The sequence below is a fragment of the Phoenix dactylifera genome, chromosome 1 (assembly GCF_009389715.1).
Source record: "Phoenix dactylifera cultivar Barhee BC4 chromosome 1, palm_55x_up_171113_PBpolish2nd_filt_p, whole genome shotgun sequence".
Lineage (NCBI taxonomy): Eukaryota > Viridiplantae > Streptophyta > Magnoliopsida > Arecales > Arecaceae > Phoenix > Phoenix dactylifera.
This window is the reverse complement of record NC_052392.1, coordinates 4,458,227-4,476,304: the sequence shown is the minus strand read 5'-3', so window position 1 is coordinate 4,476,304 and position 18,078 is coordinate 4,458,227. Positions and strand designations below refer to the sequence as shown.

Below are 18,078 nucleotides of genomic sequence, written 5' to 3'. Positions count from 1 at the left end.
AAATTATCAATTTATTGATGCAATTAAACTGTTTATTAATATACTGGGTTTAGATTCAAAGGTTCGGCACTCTCGACTCGGCTTGACTTTGTTAACTAATTCGGTCGGTTTGACAGCGCTACAGCTTGAACTTCGAAAGCAACCTATTATCGACCAATTTAATATTGTATAAATAAATTGTATTGATCATATATAAATTAAGTTATATTTATAAAATAGCGTAGAGAATAATTTGAATTGGCTGTTTACATCCCGACCCAACGAGAAGATTTTGACCTGACCAAAACTATTGCCAACCCACGGTTTTTCCTGGTTCAGACTTCAGACCCATTAACTTGGACCGGTTTAGCTTTCTCGGGTGAGACTCGCTTTGGTTCGATGTTGGATCTCGGTCGGACCGTCGTCGTTATACCATTAGCCTATTACTTGGTGCACCCCACCCACCCCCCTCCTCTCTCTCAGGCTTGAGAACGGCGCCAGTCTTCTCCAGGTAATCTTCTTCCCTTATCCTTTCCCTTATCCTTGTTGTTTTTTTTAAAGGAAAAATTCGCGTAAACATGCTGTTTTTAGATGAAAGATTGCTCTCAAAAAAGTCCGATCTTTCGGTCGTTTTTATTCTGTGAAATCGAAATATTGGGGTTCCTTCCCACTTTTCCCACCAAAATTTCCTTTGTTGTAACCCTAGCCTATTTCTTGATCACTCCTCCTGAATCCTGATCGATTCATGATTTATGTGAATAACCTGGAACATCTACTCAGTCTTGTGTGATCTTGAGAATGCTTTGGGAATTGTTTGGAATTTATCCTAAATTTTTCAGCATTTTTATCGATGTTTGGGGAATGTCCTGGAACATCTGATATATTATTTGTAGTTTTATGGATATTTTGTGAAGTTTGTAACTTACCCTGATTTATGTTGAAGTGAGATTATTTATCGAGATGTTACCCAGTCTTTATTTTTCTTCTGAATTTTTTCTCAAGTACAAGCTTCCACCCTGAGGGAATTTATCCCAAGTTCCCACTTTGTGATTATGATCACAGAAGCTTTTGAAGTAGGATTATTATTCAATATGGTGTTCTTTTTGCTTAAAGAAGCTTTTCTTTCCCTTCTTTTCCTTGTGTTTTATTTGTTCCATGGAAAGCACCACTCTTACTTTGCTCATGTGAAGAAGATTACTCATGTAGGTGCTCTACTAGGTACAGTAGTACCATTATTAAAGTCTTTGAGGTAAAGGAGTTGCAGGTAGTTTGTTCAGGTTTCATGGGTTCCCATGTGATAACACCCGAAGATGTACTTGAATCACTAATGAATGATGGCACTATTGATGCTATTAGACTGAAGATTATAAATCAGCTAAAGGCCAATGTATGTATATCAACACCCAACTTTTTTTTGTTATCTAAATTCGGTATTTTTATGCGAAAAAAAATGATACATTTGTTTCTTTCCTGTGAGTGCAAATGTGCTTCCAGACCAAAGATAGAACTTATGCCAAATAAAAGCGTTTATAGGTGTATTCATTTGTTTTTGTTTGCATTATCATCCAATTATGAGCTATTGTCAAGGTGACTTGCTGCCAGTATATGGTGTAACTGCAATACTCCTGTTCTGAATATGATGTTTTTTATATATGATCTGTTGTGTGGTTGCTCTAATTTTGGTTATTATACTTTATATTTTCTGGAAATTATTGTTTTTTTTTATTTGTGAGATGAGACAACTCTAGGTTGGTTTAATGTGACCCAGTTGATTTTTATCTTGTTTTATATTATGAAAATGGGCAATTCTGTTCTATATTAATAGCCTGCAAAGATTATTGTCATAAAGGCCACACATTGACCTCTGAAATTCCTGTGCATCAGATTTTGTTAGAGAATGAGAAAATTAATCGAGCCAAGCCGCACATACGCACATACACGGAGAGTGAGGGAGTGTAATTGAAAATGTCTTGTGGCAACCTCCTGTGTCTTGGTGGTAAATTATTGTGATACATGGTTGTTGGGGGGAAAACCCAAGTCATTCCTCCTCAGAGGTGATCGGCCAAAGAGCGCCGACCAGAGAGGCGCTCGACTAGAAAGCGCCGACCAGAGGCGCTCGACCACAGAGCGCCGACCAGAGAGGCGCTCGACCACAGAGCGCCGACCAGACTTGATTAGAAAGCGCCGACCAGAGAGGCAACCCCGCCACAGGACACTCCGCTAAGCAACCAGCTCGGCTCGGCACCCGTGCCGGACCCGTGCCTTAGCCAAATATCCAATCTCCGCCTAACCCTCTAAAGGATTTGACAACTAAATACATGACTCCACTACAATCTGCCACCATCTCCAAGTCATCAAGGCACAAGATCTCCGCAGGCATTCGGCACGCCCTATCATTAATGCATGAGACCCCCTCAGGCCTCCGATGCACTCCGTCATTAAATGAACACGGCTCAAGGTGATCTCCGGATCACTGAACCATCAAAGCGCATGGCTCTTCCTGACCACCGGTTCACTCAGCAATCAATGCACTTGCCATCTACGAACCCCAGGCCCACCACGGCCGGCGGTTCAACCACCCCAACGGGTCCGATCAATCGTGACAACTCCTTGACTCCGGCCTGATCCGGCCTTATTCTCTACAACGCCATTAATGAGCATGATCGTGCCCAATTATCACGAAAGAAGACAAATCCCCTTGCCACCTCCCAGGTAACGTGATACCTTTCTATAAAAGGGAACCTGGGGGGAAAGAAAAGGGGACGGACACAGATACACACAAAAAAGAGAGAACAAACATTCTTCTCCTTTACTCCCCCCACATATCAGCCCCCTCTGACTTAAGCTTCGGAGGGCCGGCGCCGGGAAGCCCGGCCACCGGCTTTCTTGCAGGATTCCCCAGGAGGACGCCACCCGTCGACGCACCGCCATCCACCGTCCCGGCAGCGGAGCTCCTCTCCTCTCGGTTCGCGGCAGCCCCCGGGTCCAATTTCCAGCAACAGTTGGCGCTAGAGGAAGGGACCGAGTTGCTGCCATGAAACTAAGAAGTAAGGGGGCTTCCAATGCCTCTCGACGTCCTCCACCTAGTCCTGGACACTCTGTCCAGAACTCGCCGCCTCCGGCCGAGTCAACCCCTCAAGTTCGGCCGGAGCAGTTTGATGCCCTGGTGCAACAGGTGCAGGCCTTGGCTACCGCTGTCCAAGGCTTGCAACCTAGGGGCATCCCGACGGCACCGCTTCCTCCGGCTCCAGTTCAACCGGAGCCCCCTACAAGCGGGCTTCCCCTTCGAGGTCAGGACTCTCAAGTCCAGGCCTCCCTCTGGAGAGAACGCCCAGTTAGAGGCCCTGGTGGCTGGCCACAACCCTCGGAGGCTGAGTCGGTTCCAGGGCAACTTGCACCAGAACAAACCGCTGCAGCGATCCTCCAGAATGATGAACTCGACAAGAAGGTCGAGAAGCTGGAGCGCCAGATCCAGGCACTCCACGGAAGGAAATCGGGACGTGATGGTGACTTCGAGTTCACCACGAAGTCCCCCTTTTTCCAGGAGATTGAAGACGAGCCGGTCCCGCCGCGGTTCAAGATGCCCCAGGTGGAGCCTTACAACGGCAGGGCCGACCCCCTTGACCACCTGGATAGTTATCGGGTCTTAATGGCCCTACAAGGAGCCTCGGAGGCCATGATGTGCAAAGCTTTTCCAGCGACACTCCGAGGACCGGCCCGGCTTTGGTTTACCGGGCTGAAGCCGAGTATCGTCTCCTCTTTTGAGCAGCTCGGCAAGCAGTTCGCCGGCAATTTTGCCGCCAGCCAGCCCCAGCGGCGGACATCGGACTCCCTCCTTGACATCAAACAAAAGGAGGGAGAATCCCTCAGGGAGTATTTGGACCGGTTTACCGCCGCGACATGGGAAGTCCGGGAACTTGACCAGTCAATCGCCATGTCAGCACTAAAGACTGGAGCCCGGTCTTACAGGTTCCTCTTCTCTATCGAGAAGAATTTTCCTGCAGACCTCACCGAAATGCTTGTTCGGGCGCGGAAGTACGCCAAGGCTGAGGAAGCCGTGGCTGTTAGGCGGAGCGGGGCCGAGCAGACCTCCAAGAAACAGAAAAGACGTCGCGAGGAGCGTGGCCAGCCCAGAAGCCCGTCCCCGCGCCGAGCTAAAAATCCGCCCCGCTTGAAGAGTCCACCCCGACTACGGGGACCGCCTCAGCAGAGGTCACCACTCCGTCCAAGGTTTCCACCACGGGCCCGTGCACCTGAAGGGAGGTATGAAAACTACACTCCCCTCACCGCTCCTCGGGCCGAAATCCTCATGGAGATTGAGGGCCAGGATTACATCCGGCTCCCACCTCCGAAACGAGACCCCGGAGCTCGGCATGATCCCCGGAAGTATTGCCGTTTCCATCGGGATCACGGCCATGATACTGAGGACTGCTATCAGCTCCGGAACGAGATCGAAGTGCTCATCCGCCGAGGGGTGCTCGATCGATTCGTGCGAGGCCGGCGCGAAGAAAAGAAGCCAGCCGAAGGAGCCGCACGGCCTGAAGGTTCAAATGCCAACAGGCCCATCGCCGGCACCATCAACACCATCCGAGGCAGGGTCTCGGTTGGAGAAGCTTCAGGGGAAGGAACCTCCTCGAAGCGCCAGCGCGCCTCGGAAGCCATTTCTTTCTCAGACGATGATTTGGAGGGAGTCGAAACTCCCCACGATGATGCCGTGGTCATCTCCATGATCATAAATAGATTTGATGTAAAACGCATCTTGATCGATAATGGAAGCTCGGCGAATGTTTTGTATTTTGATGCCTACTGTAAAATGGGGATGACAGAAGAGCAACTACGGAGGATGAATGCTCCGTTGGTTGGATTTACTGGGGATTCAGTCCCAGTAGAGGGCGAGGTCGACCTCCTGGTCACGGTCGGGCTCGCCCCCCGTGAAAGTACCGTGGGGATGAGCTTCCTTGTGATACGCGTACCCTCGGTCTACAATGCCATTCTCGGAAGACCGGGTCTCAACGCCCTCCGAGCGGTAGTCTCGACTCGCCACCTGCTCATGCGATTCCCCACCAGCCAAGGAGTTGGCGAAGTTCGTGGGGACCAAACGGTAGCAAGACGATGCTACATGGCGACCCACGAGGCGAAACGACCAGCTGAGGTGCCTGTCCCAGCAACCGACCAGCCTTCAACTAAAACTCTGGAGGCACGGGTCAACCCTCAGAAAAAGCGGGTAGAGCCTAGTGAGTTACTAATCCAAGTTCCTTTGCGCGAAAACTTTCCCGAGCTAACCGTGCAGGTCGGCTCTGGCCTCAATGAGTGCGAAAGGGATCGCCTTGTCAACTTCTTGCGAGACAACCTGGACGTCTTCGCATGGTCGCCCGCGGATATGCCGGGGATAGATCCAGAGATCATGGTCCACCGGTTCCAAGTAAAGCCAACCTGCAAGCCCGTGCGACAAAAGAAGCGAGGCGCCGCCCCTGAACGACAACGAGCAGCAGCCGAGGAGGTTGACAAACTCCTCGAAGCTGGCTTCATCCGAGAAATATCCTACCCGGAGTGGCTCGCCAATGTGGTCCTCGTCAAAAAAGCCAGCGGGAAATGGCGCATGTGCGTGGACTACACCGACCTGAATAAAGCTTGCCCAAAGGACAGCTTCCCACTCCCCAGCATCGACCAGCTCGTGGACTCCACCTCGGGTCACGAGCTGTTAGCATTCATGGACGCCTTCTCCGGATACAACCAGATCCGCATGGCGCCAGAAGATGAAGAAAAAACGGCCTTCATCACCGATGGGGGAACCTACTGCTACAAAGTAATGCCATTCGGCTTAAAGAATGCCGGGGCAACTTATCAGAGGCTGGTCAGCCGGATCTTCAAAGATCAAATAGGCCGAAACATGGAGGTCTATGTTGATGACATGCTGGTGAAAAGCAAGGTGGCGCAAGACCATGTGGCCGACCTTGATGAAGCATTCTCCACACTCCGAAGGTACCAAATGAAGCTCAACCCAGCCAAATGCGCATTCGGAGTCACCTCCGGCAAATTCCTCGGCTTCATCATTACACAACGGGGAATCGAGGCCAATCCTGAAAAGATCCGAGCACTCCAGGAGATGACACCTCCGAGGACAGTCAAAGAGGTACAACGGCTTACGGGCCGAATTGCAGCTCTCGGGAGATTCATCTCCCGCTCAGCCGAGCGCTGCCTTCCATTCTTTGCGGCTCTCAAGAAGCCGAAAAACTTCCTGTGGTCGGACGAGTGCCAGTAGTCTTTTGAAGAGCTCAAGCACCTTCTGGCTTCCCCTCCCCTGCTCACAAAGCCTCAACAGGGTGAACTCCTTTACCTATATTTAGCTGTCTTCCCTGTAGCAGTAAGCTCGGTCCTGGTCCGAGAGGAGGGCAAGCTCCAAAAACTAGTATATTACACCAGCCGGGTCTTGAGGGATGCTGAAACCCGATACTCCAAGCTGGAGAAGACTGCTTATGCCTTGGTCATCTCAGCTCGGAGGCTCCGGCCTTATTTCCAAGCCCACACAATGACCGTGCTGACCGACCAGCCAGTAAAGCAGATCCTGCAAAGATCAGACCGTGCAGGCCGGATTACTAAATGGGCCATCGAGCTCGGAAAATTTGACCTCGAGTACCGACCCAGACCGGCGATCAAAGCACAAGCACTCGCCGACTTCATAGTCGAGTGCACCATACCGGATGAGGTCGAGCCCGAACCTGAGCCTACGCCAACAGAGCAGACCCCGAGTTTGGCATGGACTTTGCATGTCGATGGCTCTTCAAACTCGGGGGGTAGCGGAGCAGGTCTCATCCTCACGAGCCCGGAGGGGGTGGTCGCTGAGCAAGCCCTACGCCTCGAGTTTCCTGCTTCCAACAATATGGCGGAGTACGAAGCACTCGTCGCCGGGCTCAAGCTAGCCAGAGAGCTAGGAGTGAAGGACCTGAAGGCCTTCAGCGATTCTCAGCTCGTCGTCAACCAAATCATGGGTGACTTCGAAGCCAGAGACCCCACAGTGCAGAAATATCTTCAGAAGGTACGGGATCTCGCCTCGACCTTGGATTCTTTCCACATCCAACATGTTACCAGGTCGGAGAATCTTAGGGCCGACCAGCTGTCAAAGCTGGTGTCCTCTCGCATGAGCGAGCTCCCCAAAGCGGCGGCACTGGAGTATCTCCAAAAACCCAGTACAGAGGAGCCCGAGCAGGCCCTTTGCATTGAGTCCGAGCCAAGCTGGATGGACGAGCTCATCAGCTATCTGCAAGACGAAGTCCTCCCCAGTGATGAACGAGAGGCTCGCCGAGTAAAGCACTCCGCCACCTGGTACATATTGCATGAGGGAAAGCTCTATCGGAGATCTTTCACCTCTCCCCTCCTCAGATGTCTCCGCCCGACAGAGGCTGATTATGCAATGCGCGAAGTCCATGAAGGGATTTGCGGAAATCATCTGGGAGGACGAGCATTGGCCCATAAAATTTTGCGCCAAGGATACTATTGGCCGACACTCCAGAAGGATGCTGTGGACTTCGTCCGAAGATGCGACCGATGCCAGAGAAACGCCAATGTCCAACGCCGACCCTCGGCTCCCTTAACTTCTATCAGCTCCCCTTGGCCTTTTGCCCAGTGGGGAATTGACATTCTAGGACCATTTCCTATGGCTACCGGACAAAGGAAATTCCTGGTTGTCTCCATCGACTATTTCACAAAGTGGGTGGAAGCCGAGCCCCTTGCCCGGCTCACCGAGCAGAAGATGCGGAATTTTGTATGGAAGTCAATAATTTGCAGATTCGGGCTCCCCCGCATCCTCATATCCGACAATGGTCGCCAGTTCGACAACCTCCATTTTAGAGAATTCTGCTTCGAGCTTGGCATCGACCACCGCTTCACCTCGGTCGCGCACCCTCAGACGAACGGAGAAACCGAGGTAACAAACCATACTATTTTGCAGGGGCTCAAAGCCAGGCTCGACAAATCCAAAGGACAATGGATCGAAGACCTATACAATGTCCTGTGGGCTTACCGGACTACATTCCGTGTCCCCACCAGCGAAACTTCCTTCAATCTAACGTACGGAACGGAAGCTGTCATCCCGTTGGAGATCGGACTCCCTTCTCCAAGGGTGGAGCATCACGAAGCCAGCTCCAACTCCTCACAACTCAGGAACAACCTCGATCTGATCGAGGAAACAAGGGAGGCCGCCCGAGTTCGCATGGCGAGGTACCAGCAAAAGACAGCACAGTACTACAACGCCAGGGTCAAAGTCAAATCCTTCAAAGCAGGGGACCTTATCCTTAGGAGAGCCGAGGCCTCCCGACCAACTGAGCAAGGGAAGCTGGCTCCAAATTGGGAAGGACCTTACCGAGTCACGCGCATCCGCCGGCCCGGAACTTATAAGCTAGAGTCTCTAGATGGGACTCCCATTCCACGAAGCTGGAGTTCTGAAAATCTCCGCGTGTACTACCAGTAGGATCCCAAGGGGTCCCCCACTATTCAACCATAAATTTCATTTTATGTTGGTTTGTGTACTTGTTCGAACTCACCAATTCTCCTAATTGTCTCATGGTGCCAGGCTCATTCTCCATCGGCCAACGAGCTCGGCTCGTTCTCCATCGGCCAACGAGCTCGGCTCGTTCTCCTACCCCGATCACGGTCGGGATGCCCCGATACTTCGGGATGCGGTCTCCACCGACCAACGAGCTCGGCTCGTTCTCCACCGGCCAACGAGCTCGGCTCGTTCTCCACCGGCCAACGAGCTCGGCTCGTTCTCCTACCCTGACCACGGTCGGGATGCCCCGATATTTCGGGATGATGGAGTACCTACGTGGACTCCCTGAAGATGTTCGTGAGTTCAGGATGCGGTCTCCACCGACCAACGAGCTCGGCTCGTTCTCCATCGGCCAACGAGCTCGGCTCGTTCTCCATCGGCCAACGAGCTCGGCTCGTTCTCCTACCCCGACCACGGTCGGGATGCCCCGATACTTCGGGATGCGGTCTCCATCGACCAACGAGCTCGGCTCGTTCTCCATCGGCCAACGAGCTCGGCTCGTTCTCCTACCCCGACCACGGTCGGGATGTCCCGATACTTCGGGATGCGGTCTCCATCGACCAACGAGCTCGGCTCGTTTTCCATCGGCCAACGAGCTCGGCTCGTTCTCCTACCCCGACCACGGTCGGGATGCCCCGATATTTCGGGATGCGTTCTCCATTGGTCACAGAGCTCGACTCAATCTCCTGTTCGTGATCAACGAAAAGCCCATGATTTGCAGCACTGGATTCTTCTATCTTGCCGGCATCCTCAAAGAACGGACTCCGAGCAGAGGAGCGTCTTCAGTCGCCAGGCGAAGTTCACAGCCTCGGCGTAAGAACGCTCACGGTACCAGGTACCCATTCAATTAATGTCTTTACATAATCTCGGTTATTTTCATTTTTGGATTCCTCTATCTTGCCGGCGTCCTCAAAGAACGGACTCTGAGCAGAGGAGCGTCATCAGTCGCCAGGCGAAGTTCACAGCCTCGGCGTAAGAACGCTCACGGTACCAGATACCCATTCAATTAATGTCTTTACATAATCTCGGTTATTTTCGTTCTTGGATTCCTCTATCTTGCCGGCGTCCTCAAAGAACGGACTCTGAGCAGAGGAGCGTCTTCAGTCGCCAGGCAAAGTTCACAGCCTCGGCGTAAGAACGCTCACGGTACCAGGTACCCATTCAATTAATATCTTTTACATTCTCATTTATTTTCATTCTTGGTTAATTAACTACCTGAATGAACCTCCGACCATCGTCGAGGTACCTGGTCGGGCCAATCATCGCTCGGCCTCACCCCTCCTACGTGCACTGTTCAATGGCAAGCTTAGTCTATGCCGTCAGCTCGATGAATTCCCATCTCAAGCTGACAGACGTTCAACTCGTATGTCGGAAAAAAATCTGATCATCCGCCTCGGCAACCCGAGATCCGGGCCCAAAAGTTCACTAGGAACTTTAAATCTAGTGACCCTAGTCCTAGGGCTCGGTCGAATTCTGAGCTAAGCTCGAAAAGACCCCCCGAGCCCAAGCGCGTCCTAGACATAAGCGTCGCTATATTACTGATCTTAGGACCGAGTAACGGAAACTCGGACCTAAGCTCGGCTGTGCCAAGCCTAAACGCAAGTCCAACTATGTGGCGAACGAAGTTGGGGCCGTAGAGCCCAATTCCTTGGAGCCTAAAAGCGGATCCAAGTGAAAGAAATCTAAGTCAACCAAAGCACAAGTCAAGCTGCAAGTTATAACAAATATGTATATTCATTTCAAAAAGCCCGTAGGCTAAGTACAAAGCTCGGGCCCGGCCTTAACAAATGTGGGGGCCATCCCGACTTACAAAAAAAAAAAAAAAAAAAAACTATACTAAGACTCAGGCTCGGCGGCTTCAGGAATGGCCGGCTCTGCGATCAAAGCCTCTTCCTCGGCAGCCTCGGCAGCACCAGGAACAGCCTCGGAGGCCATCTCGGTGACCTCGGGGACAGCCTCGGCCGCCTCGGCCAGACCTCCCTGGTCGGCCTCCGGAGTTTCTGCCTCCGCCTCCGACCTTTCGACCCCTGCTCCTGGTTTGAGCAGGTTCAGGTCAAAGTCAGGAAGGAGCCGCCGCAATTGGTTGCGGAAGTCCTTGAAGCCTTGGATCAGCCCGTTCACACCTTCCTCTTCCAGAAGATCACGGAACTCCTCCGACTCGCGGAAGAGCCTAACCGCGTCTTGGGCCTGCTCCCGAGCCTCTTGCTCCCGAGCCTCGTGATACGCGGCTTTCCGCTCGAGGTTTTTTACTTCCCGCTCGAGCTCCAAGGTTTTAAGGCGGGCGTTCCCCACCTCCTGCTCGCGGGTAGCCAGCGCCAGCTCGGCCTCGGCCAGACGAGCCTCAGTGGCGCGCACTTCGGATCTGGCCAGAGTGTGCGCGCCCTTCTCCTCTTCGAGCTCGGCAGTCAGAGCTCGGACCTCGTCCTCGACCGCTCCCACCCTTACTTGGAGCGCCTGGCGCTCGGCCTCGGACGCCTGGCACCTTGCCTCGGCCTCCTCGTGCCCCCGCTGATGCCCCCGGGCCCGCTCCCGGTAGTCTTGCACTATGTGCATCAGCGTCTCCGTCTCATGCAGATGCTGTAAAAGAGACGTGAGAAACGTGAGAAACTAAAAATAAAACTTGCATAACTGTACAAACAGGAAGACTAACTTACCCGGACGGCAAAACAAAGAGTAGAGTCCCTGAAGGCGCCGTAGTTCATGGACCGTATTTTGGCCTGGTCGGCCGGAAGTAGCGCGACCCGGAATACTTCGCGCGCCACTTGGGGATTATCGAGGGCCGAATCGCCCTCGAAGACCGACCAGGCGGGAGCGTAAGGCACCCGCTCCCGTGAGCCCGACGAGCCCGGAAGGCCGACTTCGGCTGGCCTAGGCGGAGCCGACCCCGCAACTCCTTGGCTGCTCCCCGGCTCGGAACTGGAGGGCTGGGGTCGGACAGGCGGCCGATCTGACTGCCGCAAAACCGGAGCGGAGCGCGCGAGCGCCAAACCCGCTGAACTTCCCCCCTGGTCGGCGATTGGGGCTTCCTGCCGACCAGGGACCCGTGAAATTGGCGCCGGGCACGGGAGCGCCACCGTAGCTCCACTAGAGCCCGCGCCCCTAGAGCCCGCGCCCTCCCCCCGACCAGCTTCGGAGCGCGCGGGGCGAGGTGCGCCCACCTCGACCGCTGCGGTCGCCGAGATCTTCGCCTTCTTTCTCGGCTCGATTGGTTCTCCCGAGAGCTCGGCCGCCCTCTTCTGGAACCGGGCGTATAGAACCTCGCTCTTGGTCACCATCTTTGCGATATCTGCAAGGACGAGCAGGATTAGAATTTAGAACTGTAACAAAATGGAAAAGACACCCTACTGTTACCCTTACCCTGAGGACGCGCCGAGCTCAGGCCAACGTTCACTAGAGCGTCCTCACTTATGAGGCCGCTCAGTAAAATACCGTCCCCGAGGCTGCGGATGGTGTCGATGATCCCCTGCTCGTGCGGAGAAAGCTTGGGGACTTTGTTGACGGACCTGAGCTGGGTCGGCCCCCACCTAGGATCAAACCCCCATGTTCGTTCAGAACCTAGAAAGAAGAACTTCTTCTTCCAGTCATGAATGGACGAAGGAGCGCCCTGAAAGAGTGGCCAACCCGCCCGAAGGGCGATGTAGAGCCACTCTCCGTCTCCCGGATTCGACTTCAACACAAAAAGTCGTCGGAAAACGTTGACAGAGGTCGGAATCCCGTACGCTAAACACAGCGACAGGAAACCGACCACTGTCCTCCAGGCATTCGGAGCAAGCTGCGCCGGAACCAATTGATATTCCGTCAGCAACTCGTTCACGAACCCGTGAAGAGGAAATCGTAGGCCGGCCCAGAGTGCCTCCAAGTACACTCCAATCCGGCCTACCGGAGGATCGGTTACCCGATCCTCCCGCCTGGCGCGCTCCAAACGGAACCCTTGTAAAGGGAAAAACCACTCCTCGGTCATTTCGACCTCCAGCACACCCATGGTAGACTCGACTTCACTCGGACCGGAACCCATTAGGAGGAAGAAAGAGAAAAAGATCGAGAGGAAAAGGGACCTGTAAAAAATGCCGGAGAAAGAAAACTTCGGACTGAGAAAAGCTGGAGGAAGAAGACAATAAGAAAAGAACGGGAGGCCAGGTGAGAATTTAAATAGACCCCTCCAACGGCCCAGATCAGCGAGAAAAACGCTGCACCCCGTTCGGATTACGACGCGTGTCGGCCCAAAAGACGGAGCGCCACATTTAATTCGGGCTGACGCTTCGAACACAGAAGCGCCCCGTCGGATCGTACGGCCCCATCATAAGCCCACGACGCGAGGACGCTTCGAAGAAGGCGTCCCAATAATGAGGCATTTCGGGAAAGAAGAGACGCCGCCTATTAATGGCACCTCGAAGCGCCCGATAATTCGAAACGCGCTATAATTTAAAATTTTCATAATTCATAATGACCCAACTAAAACTACTTCCCGCGCTCAAACTGGCAACCAGCTGGAACTCGGAAGTCGGGGGGTAGTGTTGGGGGGAAAACCCAAGTCATTCCTCCTCAGAGGTGATCGGCCAAAGAGCGCCGACCAGAGAGGCGCTCGACTAGAAAGCGCCGACCAGAGGCGCTCGACTACAGAGCGCCGACCAGAGGCGCTCGACTAGAAAGCGCCGACCAAAGGCGCTCGACCACAGAGCGTCGACCAGAGAGGCGCTCGACCACAGAGCGCCGACCAGAGAGGCGCTCGACCAAAGAGCGCCGACCAGAGGCACTCGATTAGAAAGCGCCGACCAGAGAGGCAACCCCGCCACAGGACACTCCGCTAAGCAACCAGCTCGGCTCGGCACCCGTGCCGGACCCGTGCCTTAGCCAAATATCCAATCTCCGCCTAACCCTCTAAAGGATCTGACAACTAAATACATGACTCCACTACAATCTGCCACCATCCCCAAGTCATCAAGGCACAAGATCTCCGCAGGCATTCGGCACGCCCTATCATTAATGCATAAGACCCCCTCAGGCCTCCGATGCACTCCGTCATTAAATGAACACGGCTCAAGGTGATCTCCGGATCACTGAACCATCAAAGCGCATGGCTCTTCCTGACCACCGGTTCACTCAGCAATCAATGCACTTGCCATCTACGAACCCCAGGCCCACCACGGCCGGCGGTTCAACCACCCCAACGGGTCCGATCAATCGTGACAACTTCCTGACTCCGGCCTGATCCGGCCTTATTCTCCACAACGCCATTAATGAGCATGATCGTGCCCAATTATCACGAAAGAAGACAAATCTCCTTGCCACCTCCCAGGTAACGTGATACCTTTCTATAAAAGGGAACCTGGGGAGAAAGAAAAGGGGACGGACACAGATACACACAAAAAAGAGAGAACAAACATTCTTCTCCTTTACTCCTCCCACATATCAGCCCCCTCTGACTTAAGCTTCGGAGGGCCGGCGCCGGGAAGCCCGGCCACCGGCTTTCTTGCAGGATTCCCCAGGAGGACGCCACCCGTCGACGCACCGCCATCCACCGTCCCGGCAGCGGAGCTCCTCTCCTCTCGGTTCGCGGCAGCCCCCGGGTCCAATTTCCAGCAACAATGGTGTACTCAATATTCTTGGAGAAGGTTTGGTTCAACTATGCAAGGGCCATTTTTGGTTCCATGTTTGGTGGGGAAGTGTGACGTCCTACCTGGTAGATAGGAGATAGAGGCTGTTAGCAGAGGCTTTGAGAAAGTACAACACAAGGATTATCGCAATTATGGTTTGTATAACAGATTGAGGTGGCTTAAGGTGTCTATTATGATAAGAGACATGGAACAGCAAAATGAACAAGGAATGCTTGCATCCACACCCGTAGGGTGTGAGCCGCTGTTGTACCAAAAAAAAAAAAACAAGAGATGCTCGGCCATGTTTGTTGTTTCGAGATGTGTTTTCTATGGAGATTCTTTTTTTTTTTTTTTTTTTTGTCTTAGTGTTATTTCTGGAACATTAGAGTAGAGAAGTAGGACCTGGTGGAACATCATGGAGAGCAACAGATTTTAGGGGAAGGGGTTTCTGTATGTATTTTTATGGGTGTTTTGAAGTGAATTTGGCATTTATTCTTAGGCTAGTAGGCTGTAGTTGGTCTATTTTGGGCTATATTGCATTGAAGGTCAGTGTTAGAGGGTAGGCCTTTTTGGGTTGGAATAACATATGGTTATAAGTCCAGGCCTCGGAAGAATTGGTCCAAAGGTTAAAGTCATGGTCATTGTGGTTAAAATAACATATAAATAGGGTCTGACAAGGCCTATTAAGTGAGATATAGTATGTAAAGCTTGTGTGTTAACATTGAGGCTGGTATTAAGGTTTTAACAGATCCTCTGTATGTGAATATAATGGTTAAGTTGTTACTTTAGGTTTTGGGTTATACAGGATAGGTCAATTGTAGTTATGTATGAGGGTTGTTGGGAGGGAAAACGTTCTGGATAGCATGCATAGGCTAGTGGATAAAGATACAAGCTAATAATTATTGTTAAGGTTGAGGGTCAAATGGTACTAATTGTGATGTTTAAGGATCAGGGGTCAGAGTGGAAGGTCAAAGTCAGTGTATATGAAAGGCTAAGTTTATGGGTAAAAATGATGCACCTTATATCCTGTAGCTTCTTTGTTGAATGTGGAGATTACTAAGCTGCCTAGGTGTTTCCACAATTAGACGTTAATTTTTTTTAGTGAACCTGCTTCTTTAATTTCGAAATTTGTTCTCTTTCATAAGGGTTGATTTTTCATCTCTAGGCTTCTTATAACTACACTAATGTTGGATGCACGGAGAAAATCCCTCAGCTTTGAGGGGCATGTGCAGCAAGCCAGCAACTTATATGATTCTTATTGTTTTTGTTGGGTATGATTTTGTGATATATGTACATTTGTATCCTGCATGTAATTCCCTAAATGATCTTTGAATTATTCATGAGTATTTAAGATAGAACTTAACAAAAGATGAATTACTTACTAATTCATGCATTTTGGTTTGTGGATCCAAGTTACATTTATGGGTAATGTCCTCTGTATATTGCTATGATTGGTCAGATCTCCTTACAGCTACTAAACTTATGGTGGTATACTTGGAGTATGCATCATTACTGAAAGTTTTTCTTCAAATGTTTCGATTCATTGTGAACATTTTGAAGCAAAAGTTTAAAAGTAAAACAAGATGTTTAAATAGGTTTTATGCTGTTTTGTACATGATTAGTTTATTGCATCCAAAAGACAACCATTCAGCTAATATTGACTCGATGATTTAGCCAAAAATTTCCGAACCTGACTGCCTACAGGCAAAATGGTTCTGTCAGTTTTAGTGTAATGAAAATGACTTCTGAAACCTTACAGACCTCGATGTAGTCGAGCAGGAGAAAATCTCTCCAATGTCGAATTGTTACTAATTTTTTATCTTATTATTTATTCTCTTGCATGACAAGGGCAGGGAGAAGTATTTAACCTTTCATGCCCCTGAAAACAGTCATGTGGGATCCTGAGTGGATTTTAAAGGATGCCCCGAAAAAATGTGGCTTTTGATTAATAAGGGTTAGTTGTGTAAGGTTCCGCTTCTGAGGACTTCAAGCACATTTACTGCCTGACCTTGTGATTAGTGGAAAAGCACCCCTACAACCTCTACCCAATATTCTCTCCTTGTTTCTGCGTAAGCACTTCAAAAACTGCTAATAGGCCTTCTTGTAGTAGTATCAAAAATTAGCTGGCAGACCTGAATCCGAGAGTGTTGTTTGGTCAATGATTTACGCTGAAACAACAAAATATTAGAACAATGTCACTTTTGCTTAAAAGGAAGCTAGATTGTTTTTCTGTTGATTGCTTAAAAAAGAATTAAATTGTCTAAAAAAATCATTTGGTTTAGGACAGCCATCTCTGTGTAAGTTCCTTAATTGCAGGCTGGCTTTGCTTGCAGGAAGAGCTGAAGAACAATACAATTACAATGGTGGAGCAAAGTAAGGTTCTAAACACTCCTGGTGCAGAGAAACAGACCAAGCGAGAGTTATTTGATGCACTTCGTCGAGAACTTGAGTGAGTAGTTGTTCTTACAGATGCACACCAGAAATGTCACATAAAAGATAAAAAGAAAACACAATTATCCTTTTTTTCCCAGTATTGATGTCAAGTATCTGATTAAGATCTATGCTTCTAAATCTTCTTTCAAGAAAGAGGATTACAATATGCTGCTTCTGATTGTTAGCTTGTTAAATCCATTTTATTTAAGAAAATCATCTCCTACGTTATTTCTTTAATGGAAAATATAACTTAGTAGCATTCTCTACTGGGCTTGTCTTCATGTGACTGATTTAATCGTGATATTTTCTACATACTGTGAATGAACTCAATGTCTTGATTTTATGAAGACTGGTAGTTTCATTTTCCTGTGTTTCCCTTGGGGAAAGAACACAAATTTAAGAAAGCTATTTGAGGCTCCGCGAGGTTATATTTCAATTACTTAAGATATTGAGGGAGTAATCTCCTCCCTTTACCCTCGAAAGGGGGAAAAAAAGAACAGGCAGGTTTTCCCTTTTAATCGAAAAAAAAGAAAGAGAAAAACAGAGACTTTGACAGTAAATGTCATTTAGTAAACCACGTTTTATTGCTTTACAATACTAAACTTATTTATTAGTAAATTTGTAGAACTCCAGTGCTCGAAAAGGCTTCGAAAGCAGTTTGGGAGCTGATTCTTGACAACAGTGGTTTGGGGAAGGAGATCAGTGAAACCGTTGAGAGAGTTTACTGCCGGCTAAGTGGCCATGAACTGGCGCCAGTACTGCCTCCACCTCCACCCTCCACCAGTGATGTCCAACCAGAGAAGGAGAACGAAATGAAAGACAAGGGGGAAGGAGAGAAGGCCATGGAGATGGAGAAGTCTGAGTCATCATCAAGGAAGAGGACCTTCAGTGAGTTGAGCACTCAAGGAACAGAGGTAGATGCAAATGGTAGTGTCGACCAGCCTCCGGTTGTATCAGATGATGGTGTGCTACCATCAGCCAACCCAAAGACATGATAAAATGGCAATAGTATTTGCCGACTAGATGAATTTAGGACCTTTTAGTAGAAAAATTATAACCCGGGTTGGTTTTGACTTGAGAAAGCTTGACATGAATTTTATGGTTGAATCTATTGCAATTGCAAGGTGCAGCAAATATTCTAGGGCATGGGATAATCTTGTGAAGTGTATTATCTGGTTCTTCATGAGGTTTGAGTCTTCATGATAGTGCTTTCACCCTTTGCATTTGCCTGCATCCATGTGTTTTTGGAGGGTTTGGAGGCAATTTCATCTGCCTTCAGAAAATTATCAACCACCCTCTCAACAGGTGTTTTATTACATTTCATGGACATTATAAATGTAAGTATATTGTAAGTTGCTATTTTATGACATTTACTTGTCTTCACAAGTGATTCTATTTGTTCACGAAAAAAAAAAAAGATTCTATTTGAAACCCTGAAATGTTCTTGATTCTATATGTAACTTCACTTTCATTTATAACTTGTAAGATCAAAAGCATAAGCAGCACATGCTGCCTCTTTTACGAAAG

The 18,078-nt window shown here is 50.0% G+C and overlaps 1 protein-coding gene across 1 annotated transcript; it reads left to right on the top strand.

The window, feature by feature from the left end:
- Positions 1-430: 430 nt before the first annotated feature.
- On the top strand, positions 431-17,927 carry LOC103720630. Its single transcript, XM_008810429.4, has 4 exons — positions 431-490; positions 1,186-1,366; positions 16,452-16,567; positions 17,177-17,927. The coding sequence occupies exons 2-4, from the start codon at positions 1,262-1,264 to the stop codon at positions 17,544-17,546; spliced, it is 591 nt and encodes a 196-aa protein (XP_008808651.1). The 5' UTR covers positions 431-490; positions 1,186-1,261; the 3' UTR covers positions 17,547-17,927.
- The last annotated feature ends 151 nt before the right edge of the window (positions 17,928-18,078 follow it).